General features: G+C 40.8%; 1 protein-coding gene across 23 annotated transcripts in view; it reads right to left on the bottom strand.

Annotated features, from left to right (window-relative positions):
• Positions 1–16,751, bottom strand: part of ZMYND8 (zinc finger MYND-type containing 8) — a 328,826-nt gene that overhangs the window by 233,801 nt on the left and 78,274 nt on the right. For 15 of the 23 annotated variants that reach the window (XR_011847695.1, XM_072110572.1, XM_072110565.1 and 12 more), the window contains 2 exons: positions 14,720–14,868; positions 12,008–12,226 (listed from right to left, as the gene is read on the bottom strand). Coding sequence is in view for 22 of the 23 variants with exons in the window: in XM_072110572.1 (XP_071966673.1) it covers positions 12,008–12,226; positions 14,720–14,868 (368 nt within the window). In the remaining variant the exon portion in view is untranslated. Of the gene's footprint in view, positions 1–12,007; positions 12,227–13,866; positions 14,009–14,719; positions 14,869–16,751 lie in introns of those variants that run through there. The other 8 variants (XM_072110567.1, XM_072110558.1, XM_072110570.1 and 5 more) reach the window with 3 other exon arrangements.

Raw genomic sequence — 16,751 nt, 5'->3', positions numbered from 1 at the left:
TTCTGGAAAATTGTAATGCAAGATGCATGTGGCGTCTCTAATCTTCAAATTAAAATGGAAAATTTCAACTTTTAATTCATTTCAAACTTCGTCTTTGGACCACCATTTGGCCTTCTCTGCTGTGGGCTCTGTGGGCTCCTGCTGCTGCCGCCGCCACCTCGATGCTCTGCCAATGTGCCACTCTGTGGCGTACCATGTTTCCTCCACCTCCCTAATTTGTCATTGTGCCACTCTGCGGCCTACTCCTGCCGCTGCCTACTGACCGCTGTCTCCCTGGAACACCTTGTGATTTCCATAATTCTGTTTTCACCCACTATCGCTCTATCACGTTGCCACAATGTTTAGTTTCCCTCTTCGTTTCATCTGTCAGAAGGAATGAAAAGCCTCAGGATTGATAGATTGATTGACTTGCAAATAACCCATTTACTGGTCATCTCTGTTTCTAAGCTTTGTTACTCATACTGGAAATATAATAATAATAATAATTCCTTTATTTATATAACTAACACAGAATGCGCAGCACTACACATAGCTTGCCAAATCGGTCTCAGTCCCCAATGGGGCTCACAATCTAATCAACCTACCAGTATGTTTTGGAGCGTGGGAGGAAACCGGAGGACCCGGAGGAAACCCCAACACAGAGAACATACAAACTCTTTGCAGATGTTGACCTGGATGGGACATGAACCCAGGACCCCAGTGCCTCAAGGCTGTATTGCTAACCACTGAGCCACCGTAATTGGTCAATAATTTCTCCTGAACACAGAAATGCCCTGTGGATAAAGAATTCTTTAGGGACACACAACAGAACGGGGAAGAGTAGATGTGTTAGTATGTATCAGGGCAGATGGTTATTAGGTGGTGGTAAATAGGGTAAAGAAATTATAACTGAAACGTGGGTGAATGATAAATACAGGGTCATCAGTGGTAGTGAGTTCTTCTTGATTACCAAATAAGTGCCATCTGTACAATGTGTATTGTACTATTTTTTTGTTTCTCTTGTGGCAATGTACTGCTTCAGCACCTGATCTGAAAGATTTACTCCACCCATGCACTTATTGTAAGCCAGGATCCAGTCTGGCTTGGGGACAGTGGTGGAGGTACCTCGTACAGGGGTGGGGTGCTGGTGTCATTATGAATTGTGGTCAAAATATGGACATCCCTCTAGTCCTTATACTTGACCAACAGCATGTTCTCATGTCAGAGAGCACAAATGTCCCCCTTTCATAGTGGTTAACTTATTAACCCCTTAAGGAGGCAGCCTGTTTGTACGTTAAGGCTCAGTACTTTTAATTAGAAATTTGACCAGTGTCTCTTCCTGTGGTAATAACTTTTCAACGCTTTAAAGGAAACCTACCACTTTAAAATGACCCCTCTGACCCACAAATACCTTAAGCTAGCTCAGGATGAGCTGATGCCGGACCATATTTTCAATTAAACCAGAAACCGCTGTATTTGTAGAAAAATTATTTTCTTGTGGTAGTAAAATCTCTCTTCGGCGCTTCTGTAAGCGTCATGCGGCGCGCACCCCGGACCCTGCTCCGCGGTCACGCTCTCGTCAGCGCCGCTCCCGTCACTAATTTTGCTGTGCCCGAGAGCCGGTGACGTCACCGAGCTCTCGGGCACACTAGCGCATGCGCACCACCTCCTCCCGGCGTGTCGCGGCCGGATCCCATTGCGCATGGGCGAAGTCCCGAAGCCTCGTAGTATCGCGAGGCTTCGGAGAGAAGACCGAGAAGACCACCTCCACTATGCTCGCCGCTATACTTCGCCCATGCGCAATGGGATCCGGCCGCGACGCGCCAGGAGGAGGTGGTGCGCATGCGCTAGTGTGCCCGAGAGCTCGGTGACGTCACCGGCTCTCGGGCACAGCAAAATTAGTGACGGGAGCGGCGCTGACGACAGCGTGATCGCGGAGCAGGGTCAGGGGTGCGCGCTGTATGACGCTTATAGAAGCGCCGAAGAGAGATTTTACTACCACAAGAAAATAATTTTTCTACAAATACAGCGGTTTCTGGTTTAATTGAAAATATGGTCCGGCATCAGCTCATCCTGAGCTAGCTTAAGGTATTTGTGGGTCAGAAGGGTCATTTTAAAGTGGTAGGTTTCCTTTAAGAGATCTCTGTGATTTTGAGATTGTTTTCTCGTGAGACAGTGTAATTTATGTTAGTATTGTCATTTCGGTGATCCGTTCCTTTTTTGGGTGGTAAAAATTTTTTAAAAATTTGTTTCAAATTTTATTCTTTTTAGACATAAAATGATACCACAGATTTTTTTTGGGGGGGTATAAACCTTTTGCCACTGATCTTTTTATATCCATTATGTGCTTTACGTTTCCATTTTCCATAAATTCAACAGCTCCTCATCAAAAAAAAAAAAAAAAAAAAAAAAAAAAAAAAAAACTAACTTAAACATGTCCACAGATCTGACCCCAAAATTAATTCCAGGGTGGCCCAAAAAGTCAGGGACCTGAGGGGTATAATTATCTGGGGCTACCCATGCGGGGTCAGCGGAGGTCCCTGGAACCTTCAATCGCAGAAGTCCCTGGGACCTTCAATCGCAGAAGTCCCTGGGACCTTCAATCGCAGAAGTCCCTGGGACCTTCAATCGCAGAAGTCCCTGGGACCTTCAATCGCAGAAGTCCCTGGGACCTTCAATCGCAGAAGTCCCTGGGACCTTCAATCGCAGAAGTCCCTGGGACCTTCAATCGCAGAAGTCCCTGGGACCTTCAATCGCAGAAGTCCCTGGGACCTTCAATCGCAGAAGTCCCTGGGACCTTCAATCGCAGAAGTCCCTGGGACCTTCAATCGCAGAAGTCCCTGGGACCTTCAATCGCAGAAGTCCCTGGGACCTTCAATCGCAGAAGTCCCTGGGACCTTCAATCGCAGAAGTCCCTGGAACCTTCAATCGCAGAAGTCCCTGGAACCTAGTATAGATACTGTGCAGCGCTATTCACACGGCGCACTGAAAAGTGCGTTTGGGTTCAGAAGGGACAGACAGGGAAAAACGGAAGACAAGTGTGATCACATAAGGTGATCACACAGGAAAAAACAGATTGGGATCAGATAGGGATCAGAATAGTGTAATAATGCAAATTTGTATTTTGGTGCACACAGTAACGCTCTATTCCTCTCTCTAGCGATACCAAACCAAAATGGTGCCGCTGGAGGAAGAGGAAAGAGCTAAGACCATGTTTTTTAGCCCAAAAACGCTGCAATTGGCCAGTCAGAATTGACTGGCCAATCGCAGAGATCGGCGGGTGGGACCGATTTGATTGGTCGGGTGACGTCGGCAGGAACTCCTCCTGCCTCCGTCACCCAAGTCCCATCCTGATACACTTAGAAGAAACGACCCCCTCGCGCAGTAGCTGTACTGCACTGAGCGCTATTCGTGGAGCTAAGGGGTTAAGGTCTAGGGGAGGCCTTTCTGTTTTTTGCGGTAGTAACCTTTATCCAGCAGTGGGTGCACCAGATCCCACACAAGTTTACCAGGAACTCCTAGGGCAGGGGGGCATTCTGGGAGACTAATTTGTGTAGCTTTTGCCTCCAACCCTAAACCTGTGGGTCTAACGTGTGATACTCTCCCATGGCTTGTACAATTTCATACCTTGCCCTCTTGCTGGGCAGGTACGAATGTGTTCTTAGTCGTCCTTTAAAATATACAAGTAACTCACCTACATAAATGAATATTTCAGGGGTGTAGGCCTGTAGGCCGATTTTGTGAAGACAAATGATGGGTCACTTTGAGGTGGGCACTGGAAATTGTCGCTGTAGTGTAAAAATTTTAGAACGGCCTCAAAGCGTGAGTGAGTCATTAATGTGCGGTAAACTGGAGTGATGTAGAATACATTAGAACTCCAATACTGCCTTATCTCAGGTTTTTTGACAATGCCCATTTGTAGCGCAAGTTCCCAAAACTTTAAATTTATACCGCATCCACAGGGGTCCACCTAGCCAATGATGATGTTGGGTTTGTGGATTGGGGTGGGCTGGGATAGAGTTCGTGGCCAGCAGCACATGGAGTGAGAAGTGTGTCGCTCAGCTCCATACCTCATATACCCGAAAATGGTGAAAAAGTGGCAAACAGCAAAGATGATCTTTGGGGAAATAGAACCAGACACCCCCTAAAACTTAACCTTATGGTCTGGAAAGATGGGATAGCTGAGGAAAAAAGCAGCGCCAGAGAAACTGACAGCTTTCTTCATGTCCACGCGCTCCCAAAACGGCTCTGGAAGGAATCGAGACACGGCCTTTGAGATAGAGCAAGCAGCGTCTCCAGCATAGTCCTCACAATCCTCAAATAGATTCTCCCCGCTTGCTCACTCACATGGTAGTCTGAACTCATTACTAGAAGAAGACTCCCTCATGGAGGGTAGTAAAGCAGGAGTTCATGGAGTTTATTCTCCGGCACATGCACAAGATCAAGAGGAGAAATTTCACCTACCATCCCCTGCACGTACTACCAGCGCAAACCTCCCTCAGATGACAGAATTAACGCTTTATTAAATGAACTGCGTACATCACTACAACATGACATTCATTCAGCTGTACGGGCATTTAAAGGGGATGTTGTAGTGATAGGTGAGAGGACAGTGCATGTGGAAAACAAAATTGCCGAGATAACAGTGGCGTATAATAAGCTTGTGGACTCCAGCAACTCACTGGAAGAGGAGGTGAGGGAGCTCAAATTAAAAGTTGCAGATATGGAAGACCGTTCCCGCAGAAATATCCGATTTCGGGGCATTCCGGAGAGGGTCAAACAAGATCAGCTAGAGAAATTCCTCACAGATATGTTTGTGGCAATGGCCCCGGACGCTACATCAAGAGATTTATTAATTGATAGGGTGCACAGACTCCCTAAGGCAAAATCCCTGCCACCTCCAATTCCCAGGGACGTTATTGCCAGACTGCACTTTTGCCACTTTAAAGACAGACTTATGCAAACCTCCAGAACACCTAAGGAACTTCCAGAAAGATTTAAAGAAATTCAGATGTATTCAGACCTATCTGCAGCCACATTTGCAAGACGCAGAGAATTTCAAGAAGCGGCAAGGATCCTTTGACTACATAAAATTCCCTATAAATAGGGAATCCCAGTTAAAATGCTTATATCTAAAGAAGGGAGGAAAATGTAGGTGCCCTCACCGGAAAAAAATTGCAGCAACTGTTGTAGCAAATGTTTTTCTGGTTAGTTCAGGGTTACAAATGTTGAATGGGCCACAAAAGATCCATCCAGTACCACTTTACTTGATAAGGTGCACTAGTATCATGAAACTTGCTAAGCTAGTTAATATAATGTTAATATGGTGTTACACGTTACATCTGTAAATTGTAAGATGTTAAATAGCCCGTATAAATGGGCTAGGATGTGGATGGAGGCAAAATCAGCAAAGGCTAAAATTTATTTTGTGCAAGAGTCACTTAAACCAGGAAGATCTCTTCCGTTTACATGATAAAAAGTTCGCATATACATGCCGGATCATTGGTTAAGAAAAGAAGGGGGAGTATTTATAGCAATAGGAAATACGGTGGCATTTAATCATATAGATGTAAAAACAGGCCCCCAAGGTAGATATAATTAATTTGTAAACTGAACAATGTAATATAACTCTGGTTAGTTCGTGTGCACCAAATGCCCATACGAATAGTTTCTTTAAATCTTTTTTGCCATTATTGCTTCATGTAAAATAGGATAAGTACTCATGACTGGGGAATTGAACATTACCATGAGCAGATTCCACAGCCACAACCAACACAGAAGTCCCCTCAGTGTTATACAGTATCTCTAAGAGAAGCACTTTTGGACACATGGTGCCTGCAGCACCCTATGGACAAGGGCTATTCATTCTATTCTCAGTCTCATAAGACATATTTTAGAAATGACATGTTCTTGGTAGACCATGTATTATATAGGAAAGTACAATCTACAAAGATAGACGTTATAAGTTGTTCCTGTGATTATAGTTCTAACATAACAGTGAGAAACCACGCCCACACACATGTCAACTTAATTATTTTTTACAGGTGCCTCAATATCATTATACAACAAAAGGGGTTGTGTTAGACATCGTCGTCAAAAATAAGGAGACAGAAGCCTCCTTAACGAGTATTTGGTGCACGCATAAAATGTACATGCGGATCACTATACAGACAGTCCTCGGGTTACGTACAAGATGGGGTCCATAATTTTGTTCTTAAGTTGAATTTGTATGCAAGCCGAAACGGTATATTTTATATTTGCAATTCTAGAGAATTTTTTTATTTTATTTTTTGCCCCGCTGACAATTGGAGTTTCAAAATGTTTTGCTGTAATGGGACCAAGGATTATCAATAAAGCTTCATTACAGACACCTTACAGCTAATCATTGCAGTCTGGGACCAAAGTAAAGCATCCAGAGGTCACAAAGGGCAGCGTGTCCGTCTTTAACTAGGGGTCGTCTGTAAGTTGGGTGTCCTTAAGTAGGGGACCTCCTGTATAGGGATGGCAATTAGGGATAAAAAACAAAGAGAGGAGAAGAAACTTCATGTGATGGCGTGCCTAACACACCTAGATGCGGCAAATTAAGTTACATTTTGGCCACACAGACAAAGTATGATAGTAAATTTGCAGCAGCAATTGAACCAATTGGAAACATAAATACGAACAAGCCCTACGTAAAATGAAAGCGACACATTACAGTTTGAGTAATAGGGCTAGTAAAATATTAGCAAAACAATTAAAAGAAAGGGCTGCACAATCTAGGGTAACCAGTCTTGTAAAGATAAATCTGTATGGGTATGGCAGAATATTATCTTAAGCTATAGAATCTTAAGGATAATAAGACTCCACACAGCCTTCAGTGAATGAAACTGGCAATTTCTAAAATTCTGTAAAACTCCCAACTGTGTCACGACACAGATTTAAGGACTGATAGAACCGATAGCATTGTCAGAAGTTAGGTTATAAAACTTCTCAAACTAAACAAATAAGACATGTGTTATGTGATGTTATGTTATGTGATGTGTTGGCCCCATATCTGGTGTCCATATTTAACAACTTTCAAAATACAGGCAATATACCTATGGATATGTTAAGGGCTATAATAGTAACCCTTCCTAAACCAGGGAAACAGGGCAGACAGACCAGAAAACTTTCACCCCATTTCATTGTTAAATTCAGACCTTAAATTATATTCCAAAGTATTAGCTAACCATTTAGCACAAATAATTCCACTATTAGTACGCCCTGAGGATTGCCTCAGACAGGACAAAACGTTTTCTAGATCTCATTCAGCTGGTGGAGTGGTGTCAGACGCCTTCTCTGCTTCTCTTTGGATGCGGAGATGACGTTCGACTGGGTCAGCAGTTTAGTAAGATATCATATTACAAGCTGAATGCTACAAAATCCTTGATATTAGGGATGTATATCTAAGGTGACATCGAAGAATATCTGAAACAAGCAGGTAGCTTTGTATAGGCCGAATCATCCTTGACATATTTAGGGGGGAATTAGAATTCCCAACTTCTAAACTGTTGACTCAGGTAGAAGTTGAGATGAAGGCATACTCCAAACAGCACATTTCTTGGGTGGAAAGAATAGTAGCAGTGAAGATGATGGTGCTACCTTAGATAACGTATCTTTTTAGAAATGTTCCTATTGTTCTCTGAAACAAGTACCTACGTAAACTGCAACAGGTTATTAATCAATATGTCTGGATATATAGAGTACAGAGAGGAGCGGACAAAGTTTTATACCTTCCTGTAAACAAAGGGGCCTGGACTACCACGCTGCAATATTGTATCAAACAAGGCAGTGGTTATTACAACAATCTGAAAAACAGTTAAGCATATAAAATGAGATGCTTCCAGACAAGACTCCCTCTCTACTTATGGGAAATGGCACTAGGAGAAAAAAAGGAAAGGTGCCATCAGTGGGGACAGTAATAGCAGGTATAAAATTGTGGCTGTTCTTATTGAAATGTTGGGATATGCCTTTTCACACCCTATCTAGAATTATTCTAGATATAGACGTGTCCAACTGGATAAGGTTAGGAGTGAATAGTGTTGGAGACATAAGCAGCAAAGGGCATATGATGGCATTTGCTAACATTTGTTATGAGTTTAACATACCTAAATAAGATTTTTATAAATATGTCATCTAATCATCAGTGTGCCAGATAGATTAATTAGACCCATAATTATCAGGGGAGTGTGTATGTGGCGATTCAACACATGTATGGGAACCACTAGTTTTATTTTCACTTTTATTCTCCTACACCATAAAAGATACTATGAGGAAAAAAACGAGCACAGATAAGATCAGAACTTAGTAGTCAGAGCACATTCAAAAACAGGAAGCACACATGGAAAAAAAAAAGAGCACAAAAAAAAAAAAAAAAAAAAAAAAGGAGCACACACACTGAGCAGCGGCTAGAGGCTCACAGGGAGGTGCGACTGCGACAAAATTGACTAACAGAAAATAAAACAAAGATAAAGCAAGGAGGCTCAAAGTTGCCACACGTACACAGTGAGGGGAGAGAAGGGTATGGAATAGTGATTAGGAAGCTGTGACTACTGTAAATAAAAAAATTAAAAAAAAAAACAGCAGTAACAACACCAGCTCAGCAATAGCTCTGAAATATTCACAAATACAACAGCCAACTGCAGCAATTTATAGCCAGGGAAAAAGCAAAGATCTGCACACTGTTCAGGACTAGAATGCAATGTGTAGATCAGTGTTCGCTATTTTGAAACTACTTCCAGAGATCCGATTGTTTGGTCAGGTTAGACCAACCAATCAGATCAATTGGGGAGGTAGCATAATGCCACCTCATCATCAGAAAGGGGAGCTGATGGAGGAGAAGAGAGGAGGAGGACCCCCTGCACCACGAGGGAACATTGCGGTCAGCCATCTTGCCCCATAACACTATTTTTAGACTGATCCAATTGGTCAGTCTGTACTAACCAACCAATCAAATCCAACTGGATGCCTCTATGCAAATGTGGCTCATCTGGTGATCTTGGTTCTTTTCCTTGGATGTTGGTTTCAAGTAGGTGCTGGGCGCGCTTCATAAGGATCCTCCATGGACAATTGGTAGTATTTGAAAGATTTTGGTCTTTTTATTTGTACCATTAAGATTAAAAATTTTTAAAGAGTACATAAAACAAAGTTGTAAAGAAAAGCCCTTCAAGCCCGTGCAGGGCTCTTCCTCAGTGACTTAGCTTTTATGACACAAACTGATAATGGCAGGTTTATATAGTGATGAATGAAAAAATGGAAAGGAAGTGATGAATAAAGAACATAAAAATAAATAAGTGACATATCTTTAGAGCGATTGAACAAACTATAAATACAAATTATAAAATGGGAATAAATAAATAATAAATACTATAGTAATCAGAATCATGATGATGTATTATTATACAGTAAGAAGAAAAAGAGCATATGTGTCCAAGGATATCTTCGTTTCAATTAACCACCTTGGGTCAAAAAGGGACTCGGTCGAAGTGACTTCAGCGCTAGATGGGTAAAAGGTCAATAGGCCCTTATTGGTCTGTTTGATAAAGATATATCTCAAGAGGTTTGGCATGTTCCGTTTTTATATTAAGATGGTGTCTGTAACTTCATTTCGTCCAGTAAGTGTTTAAGGTTTGAAAATCCAATAAACTTCTTTTCTTTTTAAAATCTCTCATCTATTGTAAGCTTTGGTGTCTTTGAAATCAATGGGGGTTATTTTTATATTGAATGACTTTTGATGTTTTACGGTACAGTGTCTGGAGAGACTATGATTCCTAATGCCGTGAGTTGCATTGTAACGATGTTGGTTCAGTCGACAGTGTAATGTCTGAGTAGTTCCAAAAGGGGGGTTAGGAAGGACACTACGAGACCTGCGAGAACTTCAGAGTGTCAAAATTTTAGTTAGTCCCCCTGGTATATTCCACCACCTTACGCAACGCATTGACAATTTACGTCCAACCTTTGTTGTGAAGTCATTCAGGTAAAAGGAAATTTTATAACAACTGTTTGGTCAAATTGCTCTCCATGCCACTCTATTTCATTGAGGGATGTAGTTTGCAAACTAAGGTCACTTGTTGGATTAATTATTTTATTTAGGTTTTCTCTTTCCCCTCCAAGCCTTTGGATTTGTTTGCACATCTATAATATTTGTGAAAGTTCTTTATTTATTATTATTATTTATATTCAGAGCCATGGTGTATTTTCTGTCTAGCGTTTAGGATTACATTTTGGGTCTCTCAGGTAAGGAAACATGGATTCAGAGACAGAACAGTGGCACAAACTGGGGCGTCACAAAACGGGCAACAAACTTTCCAGAAATGATTTCAATTTCCAACTTAGTTCAAAATGCTCGTTTCACCACTTCTATTACACTATATACTACTTACACCACATATTACACCATGCTTAATTCTCCAAGGGGTGTGAATTCAACAATTAGGGTTATTTTTCAGGTTATCTGTTTTATACCACTACGACTCTCCAAATGCAAGTAAAAGATTTCTGCCAAATTTGTCTTCTAAAAGGCAAACATCCTCCTTTCCCTCTACTGTGTACCCAAACAACATTTTACATGCACAAGTGGCATACCTCTACACTTGGGAGAAAACATTTTACACATTTTTGGGGGTTATTACATTTTTTTATCCCTTTCGGCTGTAAACAATTAGGGGTAATTGATATTTTTAAGGGGAAAATTTTCACCTTTTTCCTGAATCAAACAGTCATGGGCATATACACATCTTTCCCCTTGCTAAATTCTACAAGGTGTGTACTTTCCAAAATAGTGTCACTTGCAGTTCTCCTCTGTTTTGGTACCACTAGGGCTCTTCAAATGCATCCCGACACAAAAACTTTTCCAGTTGTATTTGTAAACTAAACAATGCTCTTTCCCTTCCATGCGCACCCCTGTGCCCGTACAGCAGGGTACAGTGACCAAAGAGGTATTGGCATATTCAGGAGGAACTGTCCTAGAAATTATAAAATGGATTTTCCAATTTTACCCCTTCTGAAGGTGCACATTTTAGTGTTCAATGAAAATTTTGTTAAATAAAATTACATTTTTGGAATTTCACTTACACTTCACTTACTTTATTTTTCACCCTCTTGAAACGCTCATAGGGTTAACAAACTTCCCATATTTTTTTTTTTTTTTTTAACTATTTTGAGGGATGCAGTTTCTAAAATGGTGACATTGGGGGGGTTTCTATCATATATGGCTTATAGGTCAATTTTAACTAAATTGGTCTCTCCAAAATTAGGTTGTGATGATTTTCGTTAAATCTGAAACATCACACCTAAATTATAAGACTCCAAACATCCTAAAAAAATGTTTGAAAAATGATCCCAAATTAAAGCAGGCATATGGAAATGTCAGTTTATTTTGTTGGTATGACCAACTTTCAATAAAGTAGAACATTTTCAATTTGAAAAACATAATATTTTTTTTTAAAGTTTCACGAAATTTCAATTTATTTCATAAATAAACACTACACATATTGCTTAAATTTCTCAACTAACCTGAAGCACAATGTGTCACGAAAAAAGAAACAAATCCCAAAATCAAATGGATATGTTAAAGCTTTCAAAAGTTATTACCACTTATGTCAGATTTAAAAAAAAAAAAAAAAAAATTAAGTGGTAAATATCAGATAGTAGTTTGTAGTACTGTGTTTTTAAAAGTTTGTTTATGGGTTTAAGAAATTCTACATATTCTACTTAAAACTGCCATTTATTGCCAATGAGTACCACTGTGGTGTCAAATTCTATAGAAAGAATATGTGCTAGCTGCTTATAGAACACTGGGCACTCAATCTTCAGATCACTATCCAGTCACCTGATTCCAACAATGATTGTACAATGCATAAAGATCATTTACAAAGGGCACTCCATTAAATGATTAGAAGTATCTATTTTCAATCTACACCCATCAATTGTAAATACAAGAACATAATATGTGAAGTGACAAATGGCTTGGTAAGGTCCACTGAGCAACTACCATGTGGATCCTCACCTCACACTCAGGACAAAACCAGTCACCCTCTGGCTCAGCAGTCAGTTTCAGACACTTAGCATGATAAACTCTGGGGCAGAGCTCACAGCATAGGACTTGACCTTCCCGGTGACAAACCCAGCAGTAGAAGTCATTGCGGCTGTCCTGTGGTACAACATCAACAGGGTCTGTGGTGAGTGGCTGCTTCATATAGTAAAACGGACCATGTCTTAGCTCTGACTGAAACGTAGGCAAGAGAGACAGGATTGGGTTCAAAACATGTGTACATTGACGAGAGAACATAGCAAAAATGCTAAAATGTGCAGCAAGCCAAACAAATGCAAAACAATAAAAATTAACACAAAACACAAGCAAATCTAGTAGTACACAGACTGAGCAGAAAAATATGCGGGAAACCACACATCTTATGCTTTACTATCTGCATGCAATGAAAGATCCCACAAGACATACACTCTAACGAAATACATTATTAATGTAGATGTCGGGCAATGATGGTCCAAGCCTCCACTGAGAACGCTGATAACCACAGACAAGAGACTAAAGTGGGTTCAGCAAAGCTTGAGTAAAAAGTTTTTTTTTCTATGGGTCCATTCTGCATGCAGAGTAAAGATTCTAAGAAAGGAGATGTATTACCGTATATACTCAAGTATAAGCCTAGTTTTTCGGCAAAAAAATGTAAAATAAAGTGTACCCCCCAGGCACATCCTCTTCTTTACATAGATGTTCCAGTTTCAGTTACGTGTCTCAGCATGGTACCGTAACTCACGCCGTAATGACAGCCACTCGCTGACATCAAAGTCTAGGCCGAGCCGAAACCTGGACATCCATGGAAAGGGATCTAGGGCAGTGATGGCTAACCTATGGCACTGGTGCCAGAGGTGGCACTCAGAGCCCTTTCTGTGGGCACCCAGGCCATCACCACAGATGACTCCAGGTATCTTCCTGCAGTCCCAGGCAGCCCGGGACTTGCTGTGCACAGAGCTATTTTAAAGTGACAGCTGTACCTGGGACTATTTTCTGCTTTATTGGTTTCCTCAGGGTGCTGGTATCAATGAAAACTGTGACAGAGAAGGGAGTATAAATCACAAAATAAATTCCTGTGTTGGCACTTTGCGATAAATAAGGGGGTCTTTGTTGTAGTTTGGGCACTCGGTCTCCAAAAGGTTTGCCATCACTGATCTAGGGGCTGCAGATTATATATTTGGGGGGGGGGGGGGCAAGGGATGCAGGCTATATACTGAGGACAAGGGGCTTCAGACTATATATACTGAGCACAAGGAGCTTCAGGCTATATACAGGGGGGCATACAATGGATGGCTATATACTGGGTAGAGGATGGGACCAATGCATTTCCCACCCTAGGCTTATACTCGAGTCAATAGGTTTTCCCTGTTTGTGTTAAAATTAGGTACCTAGGCTTAAACTCAAAGTACGGTAAATTATATTCTAACAACATACACATACTAATCTACAGCCCGTGATTTGTCAAAGCATTTTACCAGCTGTCATAGCAATAGTCAACAGAAAGTAAAAAATTGTAATGGGAGTATAAACATTACATTCATTAAAAGCTAAAAGTAGAGTTCTAATTGCTTAAGCATTTGAAGGGAAGCTTAAAGTCATTATTAAGTGGAGTAACCACAGGGTTTATAAATATGCACATAGCATATGTCACAGAATATAACAAGGTCAACCTTTCAAGATCAGGAGTTTAGGTATTGAGAGAACAGTAATGAGAGCCAGACAATTTTTTTGCCTTCTAGACATCAGTTTTAATATTACTATTCTTGTGAGTGTAAAGGGGATGGCAGGGATGTGCCTTGTTTGTATAGAGGCCAAAAATACTAAAGAGCACGTACTTCACTCACTCCAGTGCAATCTGGCGTCTCCAGTTATTGCTGCTCTTTGCTTGTATACAGAATCTCAGCGGTGACGCAATGTTAGCAGCGTACACTTGCTGTGGTCTGGATTTGCCTGCTGCAGGTGTCTGGAACAGCTGTGACATCATCACTGAACCTCTGTATACAAAGAAGAATTGTTAAGGACAAAGGATGCAGCATAGTGCCAGAGTCGGAGAGAGGTAAGAATATGCTCCATACATATTTTTACAGCCCTGGGGCCAAATTAAAAAAAAAGTTACTATCAAGTCTTCAGTGTTCACTGGTCTTCTCTGCTCTCAGAGACCATGGAAGACTGTGTGTGTGAGACTATTCATCAATCTACAATGGGCATTAACTATACCTATACTAAAAAAAATACTAAAAATGATAATGCCCATAACACATGGCACAGCAAATGTTGTAGTTAGGAAATAAGTTAATATTGCTTCAGCTCAAAGGAGTGTCAAAGATTGTGTCAAGAAGTGACAGGAAAAAAAAATAAAAAAATGTCAGTGGAAGCTTCCTTGTCCTTTTGCTCATTGAAAATATAATGGCGGAGCCAATTATTGGTCTCAGGTTGACTAAAAGACAAGTCCACAATAAACATGACAAATGGGGTCTCTGGAGATGAAGTTTGTGTTATTTTTCATCTTGCACAACCCCTTTGAAGGCTGTAGCAGCAAAACTAAATGGCTTATGGCTGCATGTATTCAATGTACACTTCTAGGTTCGGTTCTCAGCTGATTTTGATTGCTTCACTACAAAGAAGCAGGGGCATAAAAGCAGTCAGAAGAGAACACAGTAAAACTAGTGACTGGCACATACTTCATACCTGTTCTTTGTTGAGACTATTTAACATTCCAGGTTTCTTCTTCTTTTTACTTGGGCTGCAGGATGCATCTTGAGGCGAGTGTCCATTAGATGAATGCTGGGGACTGGGATATTTCCGTTTCTGCCCTAGACGCTCAGCAGAGCCAGGATCTATAATAAAACATATTTATAAAATTTGTACTATAAAAACATACATAAATACTTGTCCACATATGAGAAAGTTTACCATGGTAAATACAATACTTTCCTGTTCTATCCAAAGTAGGCATGGGTCAAGTGACCCAACCAGCAGGCTATTGAGGACATCCTGTGAACTTTCAGAGGTTCAGGGAGCTGTGAGTTCATATCTGTGCCATGAACATCCCCACACCCCGCCAACCAGTGACACAGTGTTCATGGAGCTAATGCACTCTGACCTTGATTAGCATCATTCAGAACTCGTGACATGTGACGAGGGTGATGTTATCTAAACTCCTTTAGACAGTAACAATAAAGAGGTATTCCCACAAAGACAATTTTTATTTACATAAAAATTGTTCAATAAAAAAAGATTTGATCATTACGGGTACAGACAAAACTCCTTTCCTACCCCCATCATTGCTTAAACATTCAACCCATCCCCCCAAACAGACCAGAATTGCAGCAAAAGTACAACATGTATTACCACTTGGCCATTTGACAGCACACATAGGGTATTAGTACATTAATAACAGACAGCAGTAGATTACAAAAACAGCGATAAGGGACTACGACAAACATGGACTGAGGAAAGTCAAGCAGTGGCCAGCCATGGTCCCCATATTCTTTTTAACTTCACACTAGCTTTTCTCTTACAATAAACAGATTTTTCTAAACGGATGATCTTGTTCATTTTATTAATATACATTTCTATTGTAGGTGCGGTGGGTTTTAACCAATACATGCCCAACTATTTCCAGACCTGATAAAGCATTCTACAAATCCCCAGGATCATGCCCTCATCCATATCCCCCTGACTGCACTAGACTTAATATGCACATTGTGGGAACAGCCGGTAGGACTACACCAAATACTCTCGAAATCAGAGCTAGCACTGTGTGGTGATAAGATCTAAATCATGAAATGGATAGACTCCAAATTTGTCTATTATTCTTATATAAACACTGGCCCAGGCCAGAACAATATAACACAAGCGGTGATCACCCACACCCACTGATAAAATTAATGGAGAGGAAAGAAGTGCCTTCTACATCCTTTTACTAGTTCAACCATAGGTTATAGCCTACTCACTAAAAGTCACAGGTATAAGTCCCCATGTGGATTTATACATCTAAGGAATGTTGATGTGGCATAATCCATATTTTAGTTTCACCAATGTCCCTATATAACTACAGGTAGCCTTCTGCAGTAAATATGTCAACGGCGAAGAGGTGGCTTCACTACATAAGGGAACAATTACATAACTCCTAAACTATGACCACTAAAATCATAATAATAATAATAATAATAATAATAATAATCTTTATTTATATAGCGCCATCAAATTCCGTAGCTGTACAAATCATAAGGAACATATACAAATATATTGCATTACACAGAACAAACAGTCATATGGAACAATAGGAGTGAGGGCCCTGCTCACAAGAGCTTACAGACTATGAGGATGAGGGTGTTGACACAAAAGGTTCTATAATGGTCCAGCCAAGGAAACCATACAAAATAATTTAATAAATAAATAAATTTTGCTGCTTGAGGCAGCCACCAGCTGTCATGCTATTTACAGGGTCCAAGGTGAAAGAGTAGAGTAGCCAGGAACTTTGTTATCTGGCAAACAGCAGATTTATACTGACGGGAAATAGGACATAGGATGGATTAGTAAAGGGAGAGGTGACATTTCATGCAGTTAGCGAGTGTGATAGGCTTGCCTAAAGAGACGTGGTTTAAGAGCACGTTTGAAACTTTGGAGGTTGGGTATTAGTCAGAGTCCGGGGAAGGGCATTCCATCATGCATAGTATGTATGTGTGCTAGGCATTATGAGGAAAAATTTGGAATT

The sequence above is a fragment of the Engystomops pustulosus genome, chromosome 6, assembly GCF_040894005.1.
Source record: "Engystomops pustulosus chromosome 6, aEngPut4.maternal, whole genome shotgun sequence".
In the NCBI taxonomy this organism is placed as follows: Eukaryota; Metazoa; Chordata; class Amphibia; order Anura; family Leptodactylidae; genus Engystomops; species Engystomops pustulosus.
The sequence above is the reverse complement of the archived record's forward strand: the minus strand, read 5'-3'. Positions and strand labels throughout refer to the sequence as shown.